The sequence below is a fragment of the Schistocerca gregaria genome, chromosome 9, assembly GCF_023897955.1.
Source record: "Schistocerca gregaria isolate iqSchGreg1 chromosome 9, iqSchGreg1.2, whole genome shotgun sequence".
Taxonomy (NCBI): Eukaryota; Metazoa; Arthropoda; class Insecta; order Orthoptera; family Acrididae; genus Schistocerca; species Schistocerca gregaria.
The window spans coordinates 254,865,735-254,893,624 of record NC_064928.1 but is presented as its reverse complement, the minus strand read 5'-3'; the positions used below and the strand labels follow the sequence as shown (position 1 = coordinate 254,893,624).

Here is a 27,890-nt window from a genome sequence, read left to right as displayed (position 1 = left end):
CACTAAGCCACACTGCAGCTTTCTAATGAAATAGTGAACGCTTCTCAGTACAAGCTTTTTCTGTATGATTGGATTTCTAAGACCTTAATAAAACAGAGACTTTGCAGATTGTGATTTTTGTCCAAACTGTTGATATAGCCAGAATGTCTATGATGATGGACATTTGATTTTGGAGAATTGATAGTATGGCATATAATAAGAGATAACTTTCTTTCAAATAACTTATTGTGAACTAGTGTATCAGATACCACCTTCATGGGTACATCTTGTTAAAGTCTGCTTCCAGTGAATATAGTACATTGACCACTCATTGTAAACTGAAGGATTGCCAGTAAGTTTGTCTTGCAAGGAAAATGTACTTTACTTCATTAACAAGATTATGTTGTGAAGCTGATTATATTTTATTCTCTTTCAGACCGTACATTGTGCAGAAAGCTACATCATGATGTAGGACAAGTCAGAGTAGGTTAGGCTATATGATGTTAGATGGTAAATGCTGTGATGATTACATTTAAGAAGTGCATTGCTTCAAATAAAGAGCTTCAATGTAAGTAAATACACAACTACCAGGCATTCAAAGAAGTTTATAACTAAGGAATATTTGAGTTCTGCAGACAGTGTATTATCCTATTGCTCAAGTAGACTACAGGCAATAACATTTAAACTGTAAAATTCATAAATTAATTAACTTGTATTGGCATTCAACTGATTACAGCTATAGATAATGTCAGGATTATAAAAACACGAATAAAGCATCTTACATTAACAGCATTGGAGAAATTATGGTACACTCTCCAATAGTTACTTCTGTGACATCAAATTTTCAAATTCATAAAATTCATTAATGGAGTAAAAAGTATTAATCAATAACCAACTGTGCTTAAATAAGTCGAGTGTAGCTTCTACCCATTCTACAGGCAGTTTGTTGAATGTTTTCATAGCAATAACTTCATAGCTCTTCAATGCTTTCGATAATATACAGTAAGGTATGTCAATATGCCTATTATTTCTAGTGCAGTGGGAGTGTAGATCCTGTCTAAGCTGGTATTCTGGTAAGTTGGATTTTGTTTATAAGAGAACAGTGTAAAAATGCATAAGTTTATTACAATTAATATTTTTGGTCAATAAACAATGGCCTGCAGTGTTCACGATTTTCTGAGTTTATAATAATCCTAATAACTTTCTTTTGTAGTACCAAAATATCCTGGATGTGTGTACTATTACCCCAAAATAAAAGTCCGTAGGATATGATACTGTGAAAAAAAAAAGCAATATGTGCTGTTCCTACATAAAATAAAAGTACATGATTTTTAAATTTCTTAACAAGTAGACCTCACTAAACAACCTTGCACTAACATACTTAATGTGTGGCTCCCAAGACAATTTACTATCAGTGACAATACCAAAAAACTTAACACTACTTAGACAGTCTTCTACAGACAAATCTTTTAAACTGAATACTGTTTGCTGAGTTTTACTCTCATTGAGCAAAAATCCATTAGCTCAGAACCAGCTTGCTGCTTGCAATAGTGTGTCTTTGGTCATAGTTTGAAGGGCATCAAAGTCTGAATCAATATTGAAAAAGTATCATCAGCATAGAGGATGGAGTGAGTATTTATATAAAATGGCAAATCATTAGAATGAATAACAGAAGTCCCAAAACTGAACCTTGTGGCACACCACACTTAAATGTCAGCTATCTGTGGTCTCTCATTTCCAATACACTCAATTTGTTTACGGTTATTAAGAAATGATTCAAATATGTTACCTACGTTATTGTCAATGATTCCACAATGAACTAATTTGTTGAGAAGTGAACTATGGTCTACACGGTCACAAAAAGTAGCCTGAGCAATGTAGATCTCCTCATAAGCACCTCTTTTATCAAAGAGTCAATAGCATCAACAGTAGATTTGCCCTTCCTAAAGCCAAATTGTGCAGCAGAAATAATGTTAAGTTACAAATAAACACATAACTGGTAGTAGGTAATGGATTCTAAAACCGTAGAAATAACTGGTGTCTGAGATACTGAGCGATAACTAGAATGGCAATTTTTTCTCACCCTTATAAATGGGCACAACTCTTGATAATTTTAACACCTCTGGAAATACACCTTCATTTAAACATTTATTTATACAATAAGTGAGAGGAAGTACTATACAACTGGCTATGTTTTTTAACATTTTAATAGGACCATATATATCTACACTATCAGAAGGCTTAAAATTATTTACAATACGTAAAACGATATATGGTGTTAACTCTCAGGGGAAAAAAATTGTCGTTCAATGAACAACTCAGTTGTACAGAGTGGACGAAATGACTGGCATATGTGTCTTATGTTGTTCAGATCTGTTGCTGCTTATTATGGATGTTCATATTCCATAAATTTCTGTTTGCTGTAAAAGCAGTGCTTTATTAGAAGTGATGTTAGATTGTGAAACCCATTATTTCTGCATTATTCTTGAGTGGTATTAGATGATTGTACAATTATATTCTCATATATTTAGCACCTTTAATGTTTCCTATCATTAGTGGGGAACTGATTGTAGTGTTTTTGGTTTTTGTGTTGAGGTAAGTGATAGAATGGGTACCTGTGTAGTTTGCTGAAAATTTCTTTGGAAAGTGTAGTAGTTCCAATTTCTGTTCACATGGGAAATGTAATGTACTCAGTTTCACACAGTGGGAACAGTTACGTCCATCAGATGTATCTGGGAAACCAGTCACATAACTCTTGATTCTGTGAATTATGTCAATGCATGTACAGCACTGTTTATGCGTCCTTATCATTCACATAAAACTACGTTACATTATACAAAAACTTTTTTCTTTCTACAATACAAACAAAATCCTGGTGTCTGTATGTCCATCTCTTCGAAGATGGGTGCAGGACTCGGCTGTTCAGTAAAGAATTTCCAAACTGTTACTTTATTGGGCTTCCAGTTTTGGCAATTTACTATGCCATCTTCAGGCCTCTTGGTCTGCGTTACGAAGATTCCAACCTCGGTTCCAGTTAAAATAGGCACTAGCCACATGATGATAAATATATGGAAATATAATTGTACAGTCCTCTACAGATTTCTGCTTGATACAGCAATCATTTTAACCATCACCTGGTGAAGATGGCATGTGGTAAATCACCAAAACTGATAGACTAATAAAATATTTGGAAATTAGATGACTGAGAGGTGTTTGATTTGACAAATCCCAATGTGGTGCATATCAATCAAAATCCTTCAGTCAATGTGGATTTTGAATGAGTCAAATTTTTGTGTAACTGTACATGTTTTTACTGAAGTGGTCATTTGCTATCCAAGTATGGACATATTTCATTAAATTGGTAGGGATAGGGCTGGGTTTCCAGATACATCTGATGATAGAGGGTGTATTTTGAAACCAGTCATGTGTATTGTATAAATAATCAACACTGAAGTGCAGCCTTTCACGTAAGTACATTGTGGTTGCGGATGTCCCAAGACGCTGTTGTCAACACGATGGAGAGATTAAAAAGTTGACATGTTTCTTTTGGCTTTTTGAGCAGTATTGTTCAGACTTCTTTATTTTTGGGTCTAGTCAAGCTTTCTCCCCTGAGAAGAATTTTGCGTTGCTGTATGCCCCTCACACTGATCTCGCATCCTTGTTGTATTATGACAGGCTAATAATTTTAGTTTCGATGTCATATGATGTACTACCATTTTCCTGTAACTGGACTTTATCTGCACTGCTGTGGATCGAATTTTTTTTTCCAGCATATTCATAACTTGCCAAATTCACCCTTACACCCAGTTGCTGTCTGATAGGCATATTGCACTTCATATCTCATTATCACTCATTTCTGCATTGTGATTGGCAGTTGCCATGAAGGAGAAGTATGTTTTAAGAATGTGAACCCTCAGGGATGTGGAACAAATAAAGATATGCTACAACAGGAGGAGCTACCAGTAGAAACTTTCTATTAATAATAAAGTATAACTATACTGTTTAGTGCAATTTGTTTCTATACCAGCAAAATTTAATCATGGAAGCTGATACTTCAAATAAAGACACTGTTTCATGATTTCTTAGGTGGGACATGATGAATATCTTAGAACTGGAGGGAATAACTTACTGAGGGAGGGAGGGGGGGGGAGGGGACACGCAGTGGTTTACTTCAGCTACTGTGCAGGGCAATCACGACTACTACAAGCTACCACATAGACTCTAAACTCTCATTTGCAGTTCTCTGTATTTAAAGTCTTCAATACACACAACAGATCCCAGTGATTGTAATTCGAAATAGTTTAACCAAACATTAATACATTCTGATACATAGTGTGACACTTTGGTGTACAGCTTAAGTCCTTTTTTAACATAAGTGGTTAATTAGCTGGAACAAACACCCAAAGTGGACCAGGGTATTTGATAAAACACCTCGACACTACAAACGCAACTATGAACCTTAAAGTCTACATTATTTTTTTAGTCTCTTATAGTAATTATGCCACAGCTGCAACACTTATCAGTAACAAAATCCACCAAGGTAACAATATCAGAGAAGGCAAGTTGCTATTCACCATATACCAAAGAAGCTGAGTTTCAGATAAGCACAACAAAAAGACACAAAGCTTTTGGCCATTAAGGCCTTCATCAACAAAACATACACGTGCAACTTACACATCCCATTAAGGAGTAAATATACTGGGAAGTGAGAATCAGGATTCCAAAATTCTGACACCTCTGCAACATACACAATTATCTACTCTGCGTAACATTCTTACTATGAAACACGCTGAGCTGAGATTTGTTTTGTTGTGTGTGTATTCTGTTTTGTTATCCAGTTGGACTCCTATGAATTTTAGTGTTACATTTTGTATATTACCATTAATGTCTACTACTTGCGATGGGTCATTTCAGCTTGTTTCAAATTGCATAATGAATTTTGGCAAGCTTAAGACTGTCAGCTGAACACACCTACATGTGCAGGATATCATCTGAACTGTTACTTGCAGTTTTGAGTTTGTCAAACTCTGATGCTTGCTGATGACAAAGACGAAAATCTAACATTATTTATATCAAGAATAAGAGTGGAAGCAGGACGGATCCTTGCGGGGAAGTGATGCTTGTCCATTTTGAGGTTCGTTACAGTAAGAAATACTGTCATGAATATGAAACTGTCAGACTGCACATTGGGGGGGGGGGGGGGGGGGGGACACACAACAATTTAGCTTGCCAGGCAGAAATTTGTGGCCTACACAATGCCCTTAACAAGGTTACAGAATACACAAAGGATAATTTTTCTTGTGTATCTCTGCCAGGACTTCATTTTTTGAGTTCTTGTAGGATGTTCTCTGTACTAAATTAGATATGAAAGCCAAACTGAGAGGCAGTTAATGAGCTCTTTTCGTGTGAGTTGGGTATTTTATCACAGACCATTTCTTAAACTTTTCAAAAGGCTCAACACATTTTCACTCCCCATTAATTTACCAATGGGGGCAATAATTTCTTGGGAGCATGCATTGTGTGCTAAAAGAGTGGGTGCTCATAAATCAGACTTGATTTGTTATTGGTGATGACAGGCACGATTAAAAGGGACTCACACGTAGCCTTCAGCTACAGCCTTCATCAGTAAAAGAAATTCAAGTGGAAAGGCACTCAATAGTAGTCACATCTACATGACTACTCTGCAATTCACATTTAAGTGCTTGGCAGAGGGTTCATCGAACCACAATCATACTATCTCTCTACTATTCCACTCCCGAACAGCGAGCGGGAAAAACGAACACCTAAACCTTTCTGTTCGAGCTCTGATTTCTCTTATTTTATTTTGATCATCATTCCTACCTATGTAGGTTGGGCTCAACAACATATTTTCGCATTCGGAAGAGAAAGTTGGTGACTGAAATTTCGTAAAAAGGTCTCGCCGCAACGAAAAACGTCTATGCTTTAATGACTTCCATCCCAACTCGTGTATCATATCTGCCACACTCTCTCCCCTATAACGTGATAATACAAAACGAGCTGCCCTTTTTTGCACCCTTTCGATGTCCTCCGTCAATCCCACCTGGTAAGGATCCCACACCGCGCAGCAATATTCTAACAGAGGACGAACGAGTGTAGTGTAAGCTGTCTCTTTAGTGGACTTGTTGCATCTTCTAAGTGTCCTGCCAATGAAACGCAACCTTTGGCTCGCCTTCCCGACAATATTATCTATGTGGTCCTTCCAACTGAAGTTGTTCGTAATTTTAACACCCAGGTACTTAGTTGAATTGAGAGCCTTGAGAATTGTACTATTTATCGAGTAATCGAATTCCAACGGATTTCTTTTGGAACTCATGTGGATCATCTCACACTTTTCGTTATTTAGCGTCAACTGCCACCTGACACACCATACAGCAGTCTTTTCTAAATCGCTTTGCAGCTGATACTGGTCTTCGGATGACCTTACTAGACGGTAAATTACAGCATCATCTGCGAACAGTCTAAGAGAACTGCTCAGATTGTCACCCAGGTCATTTATATAGATCAGGAATAGTAGAGGTCCCAGGACTCTTCTCTGGGGAACACCTGATATCACTTCAGTTTTAATCGATGATTTGCCGTCTATTACTACGAACTGCGACATTCCTGATAGGAAATCACGAATCCAGTCGCACAACTGAGACGATACCCCATAGCTCCGCAGCTTGATTAGAAGTCGCTTATGAGGAACGGTGTCAAAAGCTTTCCGGAAATCTAGAAATACGGAATCAACTTGAGATCTCCTGTCGATAGTGGCCATTACTTCGTGCAAATAAAGAGCTAGCTGCGTTGCACAAGAGCAATGTTTTCTGAAGCCATGCTGATTACGTGTCAATAGATCGTTCCCTTCGAGGTGATTCATAATGTTTGAATACAGTATATGCTCCAAAACCCTACTGCAGACAGACGTCAATGATATAGGTCTGTAGTTAAATGGATTACTCCTACTACCCTTCTTGAACACTGGTGCAACCTGCGCAATTTTCCAATCTGTAGGTACAGATCTATCGGTGAGCGAGCGGTTGTATATGAGTGCTAAGTAGGGAGCTAGAGTATCAGTGTAATCTGAAAGGAACCTAATCGGTATACAATCTGGACCTGAAGACTTACCCGTATCAAGCGATTTGAGTTGCTTCGCAACCCCTAAGGTATCTACTAAGAAACTCGTGCTAGAAAAAATAGCTGCTGTCCTTTATTGTATTAAAAGTTGAAAATGCTCTTTCATGACAGTGAAATGAGTATACAAAATTTAGTAGCATTTTCATCTGGTTTCACATTGTGAGGGATACGTCTAATGGCAAATTCTTTCTTCTCGTTCTAAGGGCAAATTTTAAGTGTTTTGCATAGACGAGCAATGTGTATTTCTTGTATTAGTAGTTTGTAATTTCATGGTTTGGAGTGTACCCATAACTCGATTGTCCTTCCTGTGTCCTAGTACACTTGATTGTACTCAGGTTACTGACATTTCAGCAAGTAGAGTGGCAGGGACCAGCAGCTATCCAATTCTAGTTCTCTCTAGAGTTCCACATATTGCTATGTTGCCTGTTTTGTTAACTATATACAGCACCTTGTGAAGAATGGCTGGCAGCATGCTGGAAATTTGCCATCTGTGAATCAAGAAGTAATTTTAATTAGAGTATAGTATGCTGATGACTTGTTTTGGGAAATTCAGCATTGATGTCACCACCACTTCTCATGCCTTTAACAAATGCACGAAATATGTATATTGGGGGGGGGGGGGGGAGTGCTACATGCCTCAGCTGCAAATGGTTTAGCTTTAATGTAGCTTCTGTGTGTTTCCCGACATATGTTAAACAATTGTAGACGTGCTCTAAAATTATTTTGGATTTGTGGACCTCAAATTAACTGAACGTGTAAAATTTCAGGTAACAGAACTCTTAACACAGAAATGATTGTGATCAAATGACATTGTGCTAGTGTTTGCTACCTTAACACGTTCCCACCCTATGTTAAACTTCAAATGTTCTCTGGAGATTTGGGGGGGGGGGGGGGGGGGTGTTGAATCATTCAGTTTGTAAAAATATTTTTTTCCCCCCGGTCATGCAGCCTTGTGGGGTTAACTGATTGCCTTTATTACCTTCACAAGTATGCTTCACATTAAGAGATTTGGCAGAAGTAAACGCTACTGGCTTGTTTTATTCATGCAGCATAAAACCAATATTTTTCCCCTCTGCAAGAAATTGCATGTGCTGTACAGAAAGTCAGTGGTGAGAACTAGAAGAAAAATCCTGCAACAATTTAATAGACGTGTACCATACTGAGGATGCTAGTACCCTCACTGCTTCAAATAAATCTTTTATATCGAAATGAATTTACAGTGCAATGCGTAGAAAATTTTGCAGGTATAAATATTAACATGTTATGTTTTCTTTAATTGTGTGTAGCAGGAAGCACTGGCAGATGCAATTTATTGCCTAAGAGGGCAGGGTGCCAAGTTCTTGGCATGGCAGTTACAGATTGTTTTCTAGTTAAGAATCTCAACTTACTTTTAGGTGTTGGTGTTTGATGCCCCTTTTCAAACATTTGTGTGTTGTGCAGTCATATTCCTTTATTTGAATGAAAAACAAAAAAACTTTAAATAGCCCCATAAACAAAAGTATTCTGCAGTTAAGAGTCCAAACTTTAACTGTGTTTCTGTGAAACAGGTACCAGTGTGCCAACAGTATCAGTCAAGCATTGGAATCACCTTTTAGGGTGAGGAACTTTCACATTCCCACCTTCTCAGACTTTGAAAAATCTGTGACAAGAAGATATGTAGTGAGCATCAGATATTTACAGCCTACGTGCTGAAGTTAATAACTGCTGCAACCCTTTGTATTTGAATTGCCTACACACTATTATAAACTTTGTTCACTTTTTTCTTTTTGTATTCCGCATTGGGAAGAACATTGTTCAAGAACATGGAATGAGTGATGGTATATAACAGCAAAGGGACAGCAGCCAGAACTTAATTCTGTATACTTTATTACTGTTAAAGTGGTTATACTATTCGTGGTGATAAAGGTTACAATAATCGTGCTTTTTGACACCACCTCTGTATCGTATTTAAGTCAAAAAGCAGCGTAGAAGTCATCTGCAAGTTCATATTGGAAAGTCAACAATTACAGGAAAGCAGATCAACAAATCAGTGGCCATGGACAACACTGTGGCTATTCTAAGTATATCTTGCCCACCATATAAAATTGTTCATTAGGATAAAACACTGGTTAATGAGATGGCTGATTTTTCCCCAACGGGCTCATTTGGTGGCATATATTAGAACATAAGTGAATTCCTGTGAGCAATTATTACTGCACCTGCTTGTACTTAAGTCTCATGAAAATGTCTGCTGAATTAGGACTAGAACACATTACTTTTGGAGGACAGATGAGGGGCTGGTTAAAGTAACACTATGAAGGCAGAACACGAGTAGTGCCTAGATGGCTAAGTAGGTGAGAGTACTGTGATAGGAAAGAGTTCAGGTGAGTCCAAGAGTAGCACATTTATTTCTACATGGGAAAAATATATTAAAAACAAAGATTCCAAGACTTACCAAGCGGGAAAGCGCCAGTAGATAGGCACAATGAATAAAACAAACACACACACACACACACACACACACACACACACACACACACAAAATTTCGAGCTTTCGCAACCGACGGCTGCTTCATCAGGAAAGGGGGAAGGAAAAGGAAAGATGAAAGGATGTGGGTTTTAAGGGAGATGGTAAGGAGTCATTCCAGTCCTGGGAGCAGAAAGACTTACCTTAGGGGGAAAAAAGGACACACACACACCCACCCCTGTGTGTGCGAGCGTGTGCGCGCGCGTATATACCTATCCTTTTTTCCCCCTAAGGTAAGTCTTTCCGCTCCCGGGATTGGAATGACTCCTTACCCTCTCCCTTAAAACCCACATCCTTTCATCTTTCCTTTTCCTTCCCCCTTTCCTGACGAAGCAGCCGCCGGTTGCGAAAGCTCGAAATTCTCTGTGTGTGTGTTTTATTCATTGTGCCTATCTACCGGCGCTTTCCCCGCTTGGTAAGTCTTGGAATCTTTGTTATATATATATATATCACACACACCCTGCAGAATGATTCATTTTGGAAGGGATTTGTGTGTTACTTTTTAACTAACAATTGCCACTCCATTTTTTGTGTGTGTTCAGTAGAGGAAGCACTATCTTGCCATGGGAGCACCATACAGCTCAATTTTTTGTAACACGCATCTTATTGCTCTATTTAGAAGCCCTGCTTCCATTTGCTAATAATTTTGGCACCACTATGAAACACCTTGACAAGACTACTGAGTCAGTGTGTGACGAGTTCCTTCTCACAGCATTAAAGACATTAGCATATTGACCAGTATTGTTACTGCTGTACAGTTTGTTTGTGATCAGAACATGTAAGTGTTAACACAGGCGACCACCTTAGATATCCATCCGGCAAAATAGACATCACAATGAATGAACTGTTGTCAATGTACAGTATACTTACTGTCAACAAGTGATTGTTGGATTCAATTCATTAAGACAATGCAAAATGACTATTAAACTTTTTACTTTGTTATTTACAAAAGTTTTCAACAGATGAGTAAAATTAAATAAAGCTTTAATTTTCCACAAAAGTTTGTTCACTCATACAATCATTTCAAGTTCCCTTGCATAATCTATCACTTGCTCTGAAAGTTCTATTGATGGAAGAGGGTCTTCACTCTTCTTCTCCTCAGTACCAAAGTAGTAGTAATTATCTGGATTAAGAGTCCAATTCTTCTGAAACATATTAAAAATGAATAAATTACTGTTTACAAACAAAACAAATGCATTGGAACACAAAAGGGGAAAATAATAAAAGTGTCAAAATTACGTGTGTGTGTGTGTGTGTGTGTGTGTGTGTGTGTGTGTGTGTGTGTCATACATAACATACATAATAAATCAACTTAATATATGAGTCTTGTCTGGGTGTGGTAATACAATTTCCAAACAGCGCAATTTTGGGGGCTCACAGGCACATTTTGAATGCATAATTTGCACATGGCTGCATGCAAGCAATTTACAGAACTCTACATTGTGACAATGGGCATGTGTTTTGTGACTACTTGTGTTACATGCAAATCAGATTTAACAACAAAGTAATATGTCTACTATACCATCCACACCACAACTACTCAGTAACATATTTGTCTAAAAGAAAGGGAACTAGCCATGAACAATGACTTCCAATTAGATTTCAAATTTTCTCTTGTTCTGCTGAGACACGGACAGCTTTGACAGTGAAAAAGGAAAGTCTTATGGGCATTACTAGTCCTCCCAAACTGAAATAAATTAGTTATATCATGAAAGTGCAATTACAATGTCCAACTCTGATGTGGCACTTAATGCTGACTAGGTGAACATCATATAAGAGGGATGTTCAATAAGTAATGCAACACTTTTTTCTGAAAGCTGGTTGGATTTATTCAGGATTCCAATACACCATATTATTCTCCACTCCTTTGGCTACAAAATCCATATTTCTAACAATTTCTGCTCAATGTGACAGATAGGTGGCCTGTACACCTGCATGGTACCACTCCACTGCTTGACATCAGAACCGATGTCTTGATGCATCAGGAACTTCCCCATCATCCATATGCTGCTTCCCGCAGAGTGCATCCTTCATTTGGCCGGAAGGCAAGGAAACAAGTGGGCACACACCTTTGAGTGCCTCAACTGGTAAATGAGTGGGTCAGCACTATGAACAGACACATCCTGTTGAGCAGTGAGATGTCAGATTGTGATTCATCGATCACCTCAAATGGTGAGTGTCTGCACGTTCCTGCATTGCAGGAGTCACAGTTGTGGACGGTCAGGCAGTGCACAAGAGATTGGACAGGTCTGCCCGATGTTTTTGTGATGATGAAAGACACCTCATCCAATGACTCACCTAGATTTAGGTCTCTAGACATTCTGCAAGTGCCTACAGATATCTGTGATGCTCTGCTTTTCTATCAAAGTAAACTCAATGAAGAGCTCTATGCTTGGACTGCACCTCCATTACAGACGGCATTTTGAAGGCTATGTATGCAGCGTGCATGTATCTGAACTTCATGAAACTAGAGGGACTGAAGTTGGAATGTCCCACAATGCACCACTAGAAATTTTGCATTTTTCCAATCAAAATTAGCTGAGAAAAAAGTATTGCATTTCAAATTGAAAACTCCTCGTATTATCCTCACTGCTAGATGTACAATCAACACAGTCTCCATTAGTGACTACTCACGCCAAAATATTAGATTAGGAGAGAGTGAAAATATGCAGAACATGTCAATATGTTGACTTGTTTGTTTCCCAAACAAGTAATTTATTTTACTAAACAATTTTACAATAAATGTCACATTCTAGAGAATCTAAGAACAGATCAAATCAATAAATCTGTTACTGACCACACTGATGCAACAACTGTGCACAGGACAGAACATGTGACCAAATTCAAGCTCTGATTGATTACTGTCCTGTAAACCTGTCACCTCGTTATTCTGATCCTGATAATATAATACAATTTGGCATATCAAATTAATATACTATTTTCTTTCCAATTGAAGTCATAATTAGCTTGCAGAAAATCACTTAATTCTTTAAGATGATTCTGTCCCAGTCTAACTGGATTACTTTTAACACTCGTTTCCTCAGCAAAAGAAGGAACTGTGCTGTGCTGTGCGTGCGTGTGCGTGTGAGAGAGAGAGAGAGAGAGAGAGAGAGAGAGAGAGAGAGAGAGAGAGAGAGAGAGAGCGCGCGCAGGCATTAGGGACACTCGACATCAAGATTATCTGCTCTCCTACAAAGATAAAATCATTAAAATTCTCTCCCCTTGCATCATTGTATAGCATCACATTTTTCATTATTTTTGTTTAGGATACGTCAAACCAGTTATTTTAACATTCTGTATAACTGAAGGCACTGCATACTGTGGTACTAGTTTAAAATCTGACTTCTGTATTAGCATGACAAAGAACATAGCTTATTTACACCTACACACAATATTCGTTAGTAGCTCTGATCAGAATCTACGCCTGAACAAGATCTAATACACTATGTGATCAATAGTATCTGGACACCCCCAAAAATATACTTTTTTCGTATCAGGAGCATTGTGCTGCCACCTACTGCCAGGTACTCCATATCAGACACCTCGGTAGTCATTAGGCATCTTGAGAGAGCAGAATGGGGTGCTCTGCAGAACTTGTGGAGTTTGAAGATGGTCAGGTGACTTGGTGTCACTTGTGTCATATATCTGTATGTGATATTTCCACTGTTTCCAGTGTGATAGTGAAGTGGAAACGTGAAGGGACACATACAGCACAAAAGCATACAGGCCGATCTCGTCTGTTGACTGACAGAGATTGCCGACAGTTGAAGAGGGTTGTAATGTGTAATAGGCCGACATCTATACAGACCATCACAAAGGAATTTCAAACTGCATCAGGATCTGCAAGTACTATGACAGTTACACGAGAGGTGAGAAAACCTGGATTTCATGGTCATGCTGGTAAATGCCAAACGATGCCTCGCTTGTTGTAAGGAGCATTATCACTGGACGACTGAACAGTGGAAAAATGTTGTGTGGAGTGACGAATCACGGTACAAAATGTGGCGATCTGATGGCAGGGTGTGGGTATGGCAAATGCCCCATAAACGATCATCTGCTAGTGTGTGTAGTGCCAACAGTAAAATTCGGTGGCAGTGGTGTTATGCTGTGGTCAAGTTTGTCATGGAGGGGGCTTGCACACCTTGTTGTGTGGTATTGTCACAGTACAGGCCTACATTGGTGTTTAAAGCACCTTCTTGCTTCCCACTGTTGAAGAGCAATTCAGGGATGGTGACTGCATCTTTCAACACTATCGAGCACTTGTTCATAATGTACGACCTGTGGCGGAGTGGTTACATGACAATAACATACCTGTAATGGACTGGCCTGCACAGAGACCTGACCTGAATGCTACAGAACACATTTGGGATGTTTGGAATGCCGACTTCGTGCCAGGCCTCACAAACTCACATGAATACCTCTCCTCAGTGCAGCACTCCATGAAGAATGGAGTGCCATTCCCCATGAAACCTTCCAGCACCTGACTGAACATATGCCTGCGGAATGGAAGCTGTCATCAAGGCTAAGGGTGGGCCAACACCGTATTGTATTCCAGCATTACCGACGGTGTCCTTTGAAGTTTTTCTTATTTTTGCATGCTCATAACCCACAATTACTCACTTGGTTTGAAGTCAACATTCATATTTTAGAAATAGAGCTCACTGATATCCCTATCAAATTCAGCAAAGTATTTTATAGTTACTATACGCAGAGTACCTAAATGACACTAACTCTTTAAATTCCTGTCCTTATGAAATTAAAAAAAGATGGATTTTTTGACATCTTGATGATGTAGACCCTCTACTTTCTCCCAATAATAGACAGAATGCTTTTCATGCATTTAGGTGTCTATTCTATTGTCTGCCTTCTGCGATGCTCGCATAACCATATTGACACTGTAGTGGTAAAAGAAAATATAAACATGGAATTGCAGCTTTTTTCATCATCTGAACAGGATTTCTTATAGCATTACATTTCAAAATTTCTGATCTGATATCTATTCTTCACTGTCCTATTCTTTTTGTTTCTAAAATACACTTATTTGAGCCTGGTGGGACAATCAAGTATGAAGGTACATTTAGAAATTTTAAATATTTTGAGTATCTGGTTCACTGCTGAAAGTGGTAACAGCAGTAGCCTTCAACAATTATCAGTACTATGCTCCTAGAAGCAGCGGAAATGGCTTTACCCGTTTGACATCAATTAATGGCACATAAATTTGTATTGTGGAGGACCTGAACTCTGAAACCCTCAACTGTTCAGAAATCCAGGTATCCAACAAAGTAAGTGTTCAACTTCTAGTACAGGGCAAGACATGATGCTTATTTCAAATTCAAATGCATCAGATCCTTATCCCTGAACTTACAGCTAGTGTGTGCAAAGAAGAATAGTTAGTTGGGGGTTAAGGCACTGAACAGCAAAGTCATCAGTCCCTCATTCATAGGACAGTCCACCTGGAGTTAGTGACCTGAGCCAGAAATGTGATTGAACTGTGACACAATATAGGAGTGGTAAAATTGAGGCATTAGAGGAAACATTGATGCCCGACTTAAAAAGTAATTGCACGAGACAGGAAAGCATATGGATTTAGCTGGTCTGTAAGCAATATCCTTTCTGCCAGGAGTGCTAGTCCTGCAAGTTTCACAGGAGAGCTTCTGTGAAGTTTGGAAGGTAGGGGACGAGGTACTGGCAGAAGTAAAGTTGTAAGGACAGGTTGTGAGTCGTGCTTGGATAGCTCAGATGGTAGAGCACTTGCCTGCGAAAGGCAAAGATCTCGAGTTCAAGTCTCAGCCTGGCACGTGGTTTTGATCTGGCATGAAGTTTAAAAAAAGATAAGGTGAAGGTGCACCCTTCATCTGTGGTGGCACTAATTCAAAACTGGTACGAGAATTTACCCCCAATCAATGAATCCAAAAACTTGGCTACAAAGCATGTGCAAAAATCTTGTACCCTCACATCCCAAAACACAGTGGCGCTAATGGGCCCAGCAAGTATTCACGAGCATTCAGAATTATTTCTTTTTAGCTGTCTATTTTCCATGTTGTCTATGGAGAAAGTGTGGTGCACACCTGAGATTCACAGAGTGTTACCACAGTGACTGAGTACAATCCCGGATACTGACCAGTCAAATTAACGTGACCACATGTCGTAAGCCTGAATAACCACCTTTTGCAGCAGGGCCTGCTGCGAGATGAAGGAAGAGACACGAGTGAGGTTGTGGAAGGTGCCAACAGGGATGTGGAGCCATGCCGATTCCAGTGCCATGGCCAATTGTGCAAGGTATCTCGGTTAAGCATCCGTGTCACAAACATCGCAATTGTGGTGGTCCCACAGACCAGTGCAACAAACAAAGAAAATGCAGTGGCATTCCACATCATTCCTTATTTAAGTTACAAACGATTTAATTGTGAATAAATTCACCTGAGTTACCTGCTTACTCTCATAATTACCAAGATAGAAATTTATTTGAATGATGCCCATCTTGTTAACTGATACACCTTACCCTTCTTTTCTCTTTACATTCATTACAACTCATTATGAACTGTAATGAGTCTATTAGTTCATCTGCTTGTTACACTCAAGCCTACGGGTGTGGGCGAATTGATGTAATGTTGTTAAATACAAACAACATTGACAATTATAGCCTGTTGTCATGCGTCTCAACTTACACCTTCTTTTAATTTGTTGTGCCCAAATTTTATCTCAATGTCAGTGTGAGTATAGTTGCTGGGTGAATGTGAGCACTATTTCATCAGCTCTTCTTTCAAGCTACAGTTACATAGCTAAAACAATGACCCTCAGTAACATCATCACTTTAATTTTTGTTATACATGGTCCAGTCACGTTAATGTGACCGCCACCTACGTTCGATGTCGACGTGCAAAAGCCACTTACAGACAGCAGGTGGCAACAGTGGGTATATCAATCATGTCCAGGGGTGGGGATGGGTAGATGCAGGCAACTGTTTCTTCCTGCAGGTCTCACAGAGGACCATGTTGCTGAAAGTGGTTGCTGACTTTCCTTTTCTTCTCATCGGATAAGTCACCACTTAATTGGGGTTGTGTGTGACTTTTCCAACTCTCATTTCATGAACCTCGCCAGTCCTTTTTCTTCATCCCTCTTTCTTCCCCCTTCAACCCTTCTGCCTGACGGAGCCAAAGGCTCTGAAATGTTTGTATATGTTTCCTCCTGCCACAGTCTGGTGAGTAGATTTTTTATGTATCTAATTACATTATATTATTAATGTTCCACCATTTTTTGTGAGTGCACCCATGATAATAACGTGTCTACTGATGTTTCAGCTGGCAACCTTTTAGCCCTTCTCAAGGTGAGTCAGTTGCAAGATTTTTAAAGCACTTTGCATTGCGGAGTAAATGCACGTGCGTCAAAGATAAGTCTGTTGGTAACGGCATCAGTCATAGATAAACTTTACGCCTCTAAGAGGGGTGGGGGGGGGGAGGGGGTTGGGGGGGGGGGGGGGAAGAAGGCCCAGCAAGCAAGCACAGGGTCTGCAAATCCACATTGCTGATGAAGTCCTTGGTTCGGTATTATGGATGGCATAAGTTGCAACATTAGGTAGAAGACCTAGATCAATATTTCCTTAGAGAGCGCAGGCAAGAAATGAGGGGTGAAACATTTTGTTTTGAGCTGCAAAACCTTGTCTTAGTTGAGCAGGTTGTCCGCTTACTTTATCTCCACAGCTTCCTCGATCACTGAATCCCAGCAGGATACGGCTCAGGCCAGTACTTTAACTTTACTGTAATCGACATAATGGTCTGTGGAAATACAAAGATCTGCCACTGCAGATTTGTTGGGCTGTAGAAGCGAGTGTATCACTGGTGTTCTACGCAATGTTCTTTTGGAGTGCCTATTGTCTGCTCAACGTACTGTTTACCTCGCACTCTAGGAATTTCATAAATACCCGCCTTTTGTAAAAGCAAATTCCAGAAGAGCTGTTGTCATGGGTGGTGGAAGGAAGATGACATCCAGTTTATTCTTCATTATTTTTCTAACTTTTGAAGAAATATTTCCCACATATGTTAGAAAGGCTATGGAAATAGAATTAGCAGACAACCTGCTCAACTGAGATGCAGGTTTTCAACTCGACACATCACGAAAAACCCTCGTTTCACATCTGTGCTCCCAATGGAAATATTGTTCTAAGTCTTCACTGCCTGGCATTTCAACATATAACATCCATAATGAGCAACCAAATATTTCATAAGCACTAAGGATTTGCTGACTCTGCACTTGCTTTGTCTTACTGTTGGAGGCATGAAATTTTATCTATGACTGACACTCGTTATTAACAGTGTTACCTTTGACACATGTGTTTACTCCACAGTGTTAAGTGCTTTAAAAATCTTGCAAGTGACTCACTTTGAGAATGGCTGATAGGTTGTCGGCTGAAATATCAGTAGAAGATTTGAGAATATTCTGTATGCAATCCTGAAAAAAAAACTTCTTAATGAATTGTATGCAAATGTGCCTGAGTGGCTAGTGGGTTAATCCATACAGACAGACAGATAGCTTTATGAAGAAATGTGGGTTAAGTTTAATACCACAAAGCTAAATGTTTTGCATTCGATCCCCCATTAGTACAACATTTTTTTTCTGTACTTCTTCCACCTCTAAAAATGAGAAAATATTCCAACTTCAGTAGCAACATGTTTAAGGGTGAATGTTGAACTGTAGCTTCCCAACCCCCCCCCCCCCCACCCCAACCCCCTCCCCCTCCCCCGTAACTGGCTGTGAAAGTTGGTTCAGAGCTGGAAGGCTATCAAGGACACAGCACCATGCCAAGTAAAGTACTGCAACAACATTCAATCCAAACTTCAGGTTGAGCACAGCTTTATTTTATTTACACTGTCACAAATGCTACCAAACACACTTTGTAAGTGGACAGCCTTAACAGTTACACCACCAACACAGCCCAAATCAACATACTCTGCACCTGCCTGCCATTCTCCCTTCCGCTTTTTAACATTCAGAAGCGCTCTATGCAAGTAGCCGAAGTTGAGAATGCAGCCAACAGAAACTAATAACCTGCAACACCTTCCTCCATTGTACTAAGATTGTTAACACTATCAGATACATGTGTCTCACTGATACAATTATGGAACACCTCATGTTTGTAGTGCTACAAAATGAGTGAACGAATTTAGAAATCTATTGCTAACAACTAAGAACAATACACTACATCTAATTAATTAGAACTTCTGTAGGACACTGCTGGACATCCAAAGTGCTGCAGTGGAATGGAAGTAACGGCCAAACAGTTGCAAAATACAGGTTTATTAAACCTTAACCATGGTTTCAACACTGATTGGTCATGTTAGACAACACTTAACATCTACCGAAAGAAGCACTTTCAACACTTTCCCTAATCACCTCCACTGAATAGGCGACAAACCAACTTGTTCAAGTGACTCAAAATCAGAAGCCAACTGGAGTAACATATTTTAAGAAACTGTAACTGCACATAATTCAAAGTGTGACTTTTTGAAGTACAGTATGTGTGGTGTGCACCTGGGGATTTTTTAGGCTAGAGAAAACTCACCGAAGGCCTGATGTACAAGGCGATTATAATTAAACTTTCAAACCACTGTAGAAATAACACCACTGGTCAGAATGACGTCAAGTTGCAACTGAATATTATCAGAGAAGGGGGAAAACATATTGCAGAAGAAAAATAAATAGTTACAAAATGTAGCAACAGATGGCACTGTAAGCATCAAAATTTCATAGTAGTCAACTACAAATGACAAATGAATCCTACAACAATGCCTAAGGTGTACGCTTGACGTTAAACTGTACTACTCAGTGTGCATGGGTGTAAGGTGTGATATTGTTAGTTGTAAAGCCCATCCACCATGACATGGTAATATCACATCGGATGGGAACAATCTGTTTTTAATTATCCTGAGGTCAAAAACCGCATAAAAAAGCATCAATCAAAATCAAATGGATTATTAATTTCCATGCAACTGACGCAAAATGTGTTCAATATGCTGTCCACAGTTTTCTGCAGAAAGTCTAAATCGAGAAACAGCATGTTCCACAACTCATTGAAGTGTTTCTGGGGTCACGTTCAGAATGTGTTGTGCAATGCGTGCCATCAATGCAGCTAAGTTTGCCATCAGAACACTGAACACATCTTTCAGGTAACCCCACAGATTAAGATTAGGTGATCGGGACAGCCAGGATGTTGGGAAATGGCGGTTGATAATTCTAGCATTTCCTAAATGGCGCCAGCAGCTGCTTAACTGGATTTTCAATGTTCGAAGGTGGACCATCTCGCATAAAAATGATCCCATCCACACATCCACGCTGTTGGAGAGCTGGAATGACGTGGTTCCACATTAGACACATCAGTTACCAGTGGCGGAACAGGTAACAGTACCGGAAGCACCTGTCTCTTCAAAGGAATATGGCCCTATGATAAATGATGCTGTAAATCCGCACCACACCATGACCTTTCCAGAATGAAGTGGTCCTGGTTCATTTGCGACAATTCTGCATATTGACACAGCCTGTCAGATTTAAGTGGGCTTCGTCTGTTCACAAAATCTTCCACAGCCAATCATTGCCCACTTTCATGCCAGCAAGAAATTCTAAAGCAAAGGCATGTCTTGCTGGCAGGTCAACAGGAAGCAACTTCTGCACATGGTTAATTTTGAATGGATAGCAAAGAAGGATTTTTGTAGGATTTTTATGTACCATGCTCACGGGTATGTTCAATGTTCAAGCAATTCTCCATGCACTACACATTTGCACACCACCACTCGTCTCCTCCTGCATTGCTATGGCTACTGCTTCCACTGACATTGAATCAATTAGTTTCCTCTGCCTGCTAGGTTGCATACTAAAAGAACCTGTCTTTTCGAATCATTTTCTCCAGTCATCAGACCAAAGCCATTTTTTCAAACCCTTCAGTGCCCAAAATTTCAGCAGAACAATGTGTGCACAGTCATCATTCTTCTAATAAAGCTTTACAAACAGAGCGCAATCCTGCATTCAGACAGTCATGGCTAACACTGCAGATGCAAAAGGAGGAAAAGCCATGTACCCGGCATGTTTATACCAACTGCAATGGGTCGTGCGCATGACTGGTGTTTTCATTTACGTATTCTAACACATACAGCGTCATCTATTGATCAATTTCCACATTTCTTCTTCTTCTTCTGCTGTACGTTTTCCCCTTCTTCGATAATATTCCGTTGCAATTCGACCTCATTTTGACCAGTGGTGTTATTTTTACAGTGTTCTGTAAGTTTCATTATAATCACCCTGTATTTTGTACTATTTTCAGAGGGGGAGGGGGGTATCAGTCTATGATTAGTAAGTGTACCACTAGGCACTACAGAATGAAGGAAGAAAATGTCAGTATTAGTTTACTGTAGGAGCTTTACAGAAAGATCCCAGAACAAGTCTCACTTTTAAGTGGTAGTAACACTGTTGTATCTAATGAGGTTAGTAGATTCCACATATAAAACAATTTGGTGAAGGTAGATCAAACACATTCAAACTGTCTGGTGATAACTTGTTAACTAAAAATGAATGTTTCTGTGACCTGAGTGGTCAAATACAATACAATAATTACATTACTGAATGATCCCTGTGTTCCAGTTAGACAGAATGCATAGGCCATGTGTAAATTTCCAGATCATGTTACAGTATTAGGGGAAAACTTCAATTTACCAGCCACAGACTGGGAGACACTAGTGTTTTGGATGAGTGGTAATGACAGGGATTCGTCTGATATTGTTCCAAATGCCTTGCCTGAAGATTCCTTTGAAACTTTCAGAGAACCTACGAGTGAGGGTTATGTTACAAACACGCTTAAACTTTTCAACTTTGTTAATCAAACTTTTCAATGTAAATAACTTAAAGAAAGGAATCCGTAATCACTAGCTCATCATAGGATCACTTACTATGGGAATCAGTTGGAAAGTGAAGAAAGATAGTACAATAATACTTTTATGTAAGTTTGAAAAGAAGCAGGATTCAAATTATCAGAGCATTCAACATCAATCATTTGTCTCTAAGACTGCCAAACACTGTGTATAAATTTATGAAATTTGGAAGTACTGGACAATACAACTTGGATAGGTACGTGCATCATAGGACATAATATGCATTCACAGAATGTGATCTAAAATATACAACAGATTTCATTTAGCAATATGGACCAACAGCTCTGCAAAACTGTTGTTGACTCTCTTTGAAAATGGGAATGACTTGAGTATTTTTCTAGTTACTTGGTGCAGGAATTAGCTGTTGACCCTTAACATAAATGATTGTAGCATACTTAACACAAAAAAGGTACAGAGACCCTTACTGTTTGATTCTATGGTTGCCAAAGAACCACTGGAAACAATCACAGCCATCAAATATCTTGAAGTATGCATACAAAGCAGTTTGAAGTGCAATGGCCATATAAACTAATTTCAAGAAAGAGATTCCAGATTCCTTGGAAGAATTCTCAGAGGTGTAGTTTCACCCATGAAGGAGGTAGCTTATAAAAAACCTTATGCAAACAGTACCCAAGTACTTCTCCTGAGTATGGAACCCATATTACACAGGATTCACAGAGGAAATTTTCTCCCCTCAAACAAGAGCACCATGGTTTGACAAAATTTCAGGTCAACTGACATGTTTACTACTTGTTGCCATAATATTTCGGCACAGTCTTCTGTCCATCTTCAGGTGAATATTGACAAAAGGGCACTTCGCTCCCGAATTGGAGATCACGCCGGCACATGCATGCTGTATCCAGTTGGCATTGCACAAGCACTGCTTGAATGCATGCGCTTCTGCTGCAAGTCTGTGTACTGCGCTGTGCACCCTGTTTATGTCAAATCTATTTGTTTTAGATGTTAAAAATCACATAACACTATTGGCGACGAGAGCATGAAGTGTTTCTATGAAAGGATGCTGGAAGCCAGTGACTCAATGGATAAGAGCTTCTGACAGTTTTTTTTTTTCCAATGATACATTGATGACAGAGCTCTAAAAGTTTGGCATGAACCACAATTTAAGTTTCATTGTAGTTCACCAAATGACCAGTGGAAATGTAGTACTCAGCGACAGTGGTTTTATTGCCTTGGAGGAGGTGAGTCGCTACTGATGTTCCATAGTGTGGTCCTGCACAGTGCGCGTTGTTTGCTCTTTTATAATTTGCCATATTTGCATGGAAGCCAGTACACACCTCTCTTGTGCACCTAAGTTGTTAACAGAGCCCAAAAGCACAGACTTGGGAAGGACGATGAAAGATTACTTTAACTTCTTCATATAATGCCTATTTTTACTGAAACATTTTCAATATACATTGTAGATAAGCAGTTGTTTTCAAGGCCTCATTCTCTTCCTAGACCTGTAGTTTGTAGCACACTCTTTACTTGCCGAGACAAATATCCATCATTCCGAACAGTCTTTATCACAAATTTATTTATTCTGGTTACCAGTTTCAACCATACCTGTAGCCATCTTCAGACCTACAAGTCAAATTACGAAATTTTATGTTGTTCTTTGCCTTTTAATTCAATGGCTAGCGATGACAACATTCTGTCAAAAGTGGGCAGAGCCTCCAGTATATAAGTAAGACATGCACTGCACTATCTAGCAGTGATTTACCACCAGGAGGCGGCACCTGCTCCTACAGCATTTTGGTAATTCATTGTTTTATACCTTTGTAGTTTTATATAATTTTCTCTGATCAGACTGTATTTGACTTGTAGATCTGAAGATGACCACAGGCGTGGTCGATACCGGTTACCAGAATAAATTTGTAATCAAGACTGGTTTTAATAGTAACTATTAGCTTGAAGGTGTTCCAGTTCAATTTGCAGGCTATTAGCATCTAACATGGTATGGGCTCTGTGGATTAACATCTTTATAGAGCACTCATCACCAGATGGTGTCAACTGATAGCTTGCAAATACAGGCCTATGGATGGGCTTTCGAAAAACGAAGTGTCTCAGTAAGCCATTGCATTTACATCAACCAAGACATCTAAAAATGGCACACAACCATCTTTCTCCATCTCCATAATAAATTTCATGTTTTCATATAAGGAGCTCAGATGTTAAACTCAGGCTATACAAACCACGAGAGCTAACTATAAAAGTGTCGTCAAAATATTGCCAAAATACTGTTTTAAAATATGCTCTCTCCCCTCAAGATCGTGCATCAAAAGATTGGTCAACAGGGCAGACAAACAGCTTGCTATGGCAACATCAGTTTGTTCAAAAAATTGCAGCCAACCTGTTCATGGTAACTTGAGGAGCGAGCACTTGTCTCAGCTATTTCAAAACCAACAGTATTTTCGTAGTAAGCTGATAACACTCATTGTTTGGCCTCATTGTTTGGCCTCATTGTTTGGATCATTTCCAAGAGTTCCTTTATTGCCTGAACTCCATACATGGAAACAAAAGTTACTATGACAATGGAGAAAGATGGCTGCTTGCCATATTTAGACACCGTGGTGCGATTTAAAAGTGATAGCACACTTAGGCATTCGGTGTTCCGAAATCCCAGCAAAACAAACCCATATTTGCAAACTTATAGCTGCCACCATCTGGCAAACTACAGGTGTTCTAATGACCTTAATCCACAGAGCCTGTACCATCTCAGATGCTGATAATCTGTAAACCCAACAAACACCTACAAACTGTGAAAAATGGATATTTGTCTCAGCAAATACATAGAGTGCTACAAACATACAAATGCCAGAACAAGGAAAAGGATGAGGCCTCAAAAACTCTACCCTACAACTGGAACTGTTTCAGCAGAAACAGGCAGAATATTACCAAGACAAAGCTAAAATTATCTTTCATCACCCTTTGGAAATCTTTATACTTTTGGGATCTGTTTAGCCCTACTTACAATTTCGCAAGGCAGGTATTTACAGGATTCCATGCAAATGCAGCAAAATATATAAAGCCAAATAATGCACATTGTGCAGGATCACATTACAGAACATATGTGGCATACCTGTCTCCTCCAAGTCAGTAAGACCACAATATCTAAGCACTGGCCATGTGTTGAAACACAATGAGGGAAAAATTGTGGCCTGTATGTCACACTTTAGCAGCTCTATTAATGAATAAATGGAAAAATAACTTCCCGAGACTTATAAATCAAGACAGCAGCTTCTTAGTAAATTCTGCATGGAATCCTAACATAGAAAAACTTCATGTTCTGCATAGTCGGCATTGCAATTTCACTGTCTAAACACGAACGATCTGACATCAACGAGGCAAGCTTTCTAACACAAAGAGTGCGCACTGCACAGATTTGCAGCAGGAGCACATGCACTCGAGCAAGACCAACACGATACACCACACACGTGCCAGCTCTGAATTTTCGCCATTGTTCACCTGGAGGTGGCCAGGAGACTGTGCCAAAATACAGCAACAGCAAGTTACAAGCATCCTACAGCTTGTCCAAAATTTTATGGAACAATCTGTAGGCCAGAGAAGTTTTTAATTTCACACGATCATGGTTCATCGTGGGTTTTGTTTAGTAACCATGTAAGTGCCACTGAGATGTTCATTCAATTCCAGTGGCAAATAGAGATGTTGGGCATGACCAAGGTGCTACTTAATAAAACATATTTCTGGCTTGGCCGTTCGTAAGTCTTTATCTGATTACTGAAGGAACAATGCCTAGCCTGAGCAGGAATTTGCTTTACCACAAAGAAGCACCCACCACTGCCACCTGGCACTTCTTGGGCAATTCTAAGGATGGAAATCTTATTCATTTACATTACAGCCTAAATTTGTATCCTCATTCCTCCTATCACAAAAGATAAAGGCACCACTTGCGGGTAGGCATTTCTGCACTGTAGCAGCTTTAACTGGCTACAAAGAATTCCTAAAGAAAGTATCTGTAAGGGTATCACAGTGCCCTAATTTTGTAATTTGAAAAGCTGTATTTGTGTTTACTTTTCCATCTAGAAGTTTGAGAAGGAGTTTTCAAGGAAATGGGAATTTGCATTATTTTTCTCAAAAATTCTGGCAAGACTGCACGACCACAAAGACAACTATGAGCATGTACTGTCGGCTGTTAAGTCTGTCACATTCCTTGACTTAATACCATTCACAAATATTGAAGTGTTTTACATAAGGAGAAAAACAATCTTTCAATCTCTCTCTCCTTCCAAATAACCAGTACAACAAACCTTTTCTCCGTATTTCTTCATGGCAGCAAGACTCGCCATGTTCAGCATTCTCGCTGCTTCTTGAACAGATATCTTTTCGTAGGACTTCTCCAAGCAAGTTGCTATTTCATTTCTAATTGTGTCCAGCAGAATGTCAATAAAAAAATTATAATTTTCTGCTGGAACGTTGCCTTTTGCCAGGAAGATCTGTGGAAAGCGAAGGAAAGGAACAGTTATCATCATGACCATTAATAAACACTGGCGTGGGTGATGATATGCTTATACCAGTTTATTAGAAAAGCATGTGAATTTTAGAGTATTAACTAAATCAAACAATGGAAAATCCTAGATGGAATGTAGCAATATTATGAGTAGGAAAGTTGCTACTCACCATATAGCGGAGATGCTGAGTTACCGATTGGCATACCAACGTACACAATACACTCGTCCATCCTTACACAACCCCTGCTCCCAATCCCTTACCTCATGGCTCATACCCCTGTAATAGACCTAGATGCAAGACCTGTCCCATACATCCTCCCAGCACCACCTACTCTAGTCCAGTCACTAATATCACTTATCCCATCAAAGGCAGGGTTACCTGCGAAACCAGTCATGTGCCCTACAAGCTAAGGGGCAACCACTGTGTCGCATTCTATGTAGGCATGACAACCAACAAGCTGTCTGCACACATAAATGGCCACTGACAAACTGTGGTCAAGAAACAAGTGGACCACCCTGTTGCTCAACACACTGCCAAACAAGAAATCCTTCATTTCAATGACTGCTTCACAGGCTGTGCCATACAGATCCTTCCCACCAACACTAGCTTCTCTGAATTGCGCAGGTGGGAACTTTCCCTGAAATACATCCTACGTTCCCGTAACCCACCTGGCCTCAACCTTCGTTAGTCGCAGTCCTCATCCATCCAGCCCCCTCCCTGCTCCCATTCCAGCACTACACTGCCATCATTCCTTCAAGACCACACCCTATCTTTTTATTTATTTATTTTTTTTAAATTTATTTCTCTCCTTTTCCACTACTTCCCCTAGGCCCCCTCCCCACCGCCTAAACTGCAGCACTTGTGTGTGTGTGTGTGTGTGTGTGTGTGTGTGTGTGTGTGTGTGTGTGTGTGTGTGTGTGTGTGTTGAAGGCCATTGGCCGAAAGCTTTAAGTGTGAAAGTCTTTTTGTTGTGCTTACCTGCGACTCAGCATCACCACCATGTGGTGAGTAGCAACTTTCCTTCTCATAATATTGAGATATATTTAACACAAAACTAGGTGCCAGACAGTCATATTCGATTACTGTAATGTGCAATAACAATATTATTGACATTATTATGAGATATTTGGAAGCAAATAATGATTAAATTGCAGAGGTTTCAAGAATTTTGTGAGATGTGAAGTACACAGTGTGATTTTGCAAAATGAAGACAAATGCAGGAAACAATCTCTGTGAGGATACGGTGGTCAATTTGGAGGGGAGCACCAAACAGACAGGTCATCTGTCCATCGGATTAAGGATGGATGGGGAACGAAGTTGGCTGTGTCCTTTCAAAGGAACCATCCTGGCATTTGCCTGACGTGACTTGGGAAAATCACAGAAAACCTAAATGAGGATGGCTGGATGCGGGTTTGAACTACCACCTGGGAGGACAGGGAACAAACAAGGTCATATGGCTATGGAGATATGGCCAGAAACACACTGCAGGAGTGTTATACCCACTTCAAGATGGAAATAAAATATCTTTGACAGTGTAGATTTTAGTGATTGAAAGCACACAAAAACACATCAGGCCAGTGGATACGTTGTGTATGTACTAGTGTTAATTCCACAGTCAAGAGGGCAGCAATGCTGCTCATGACAGTATGTTATCCACAAAGGCAGTGCACTTGCATACCAGTATACTGGGCAAGGTGGCATCCACCTCAATGCCGCTGTGAGGATGAAGAAGAAAAGGCATAGGGAACAAAACTGGTAGGGATCCAGGAAACCAAGGGAATAGCCAGGTCGATGTAAGTAATTAGACATATTAAAAATAAAGATTCCAAGACTTACCAAGCGGGAAAGCGCTGGCAGACAGGCACATGAACAAAACACACAAA

General features: G+C 39.6%; 1 protein-coding gene across 2 annotated transcripts in view; it reads right to left on the bottom strand.

Moving 5' to 3' along the window:
- Window positions 1-10,538: 10,538 nt before the first annotated feature.
- The window catches only part of LOC126291880 (26S proteasome non-ATPase regulatory subunit 8), a 59,136-nt gene continuing 41,784 nt past the window's right edge, over window positions 10,539-27,890 (bottom strand). The window contains exons 6-7 of one of the 2 annotated variants that reach the window (XM_049985604.1): window positions 25,806-25,991; window positions 10,539-10,764 (exon numbers count right to left, since the gene is read on the bottom strand). In XM_049985604.1, coding sequence (XP_049841561.1) covers window positions 10,633-10,764; window positions 25,806-25,991 — 318 coding nt within the window. In that variant the 3' untranslated portion in view covers window positions 10,539-10,632. Of the gene's footprint in view, window positions 10,768-25,805; window positions 25,992-27,890 lie in introns of both variants that reach the window. The other variant, XM_049985603.1, reaches the window with a different exon arrangement.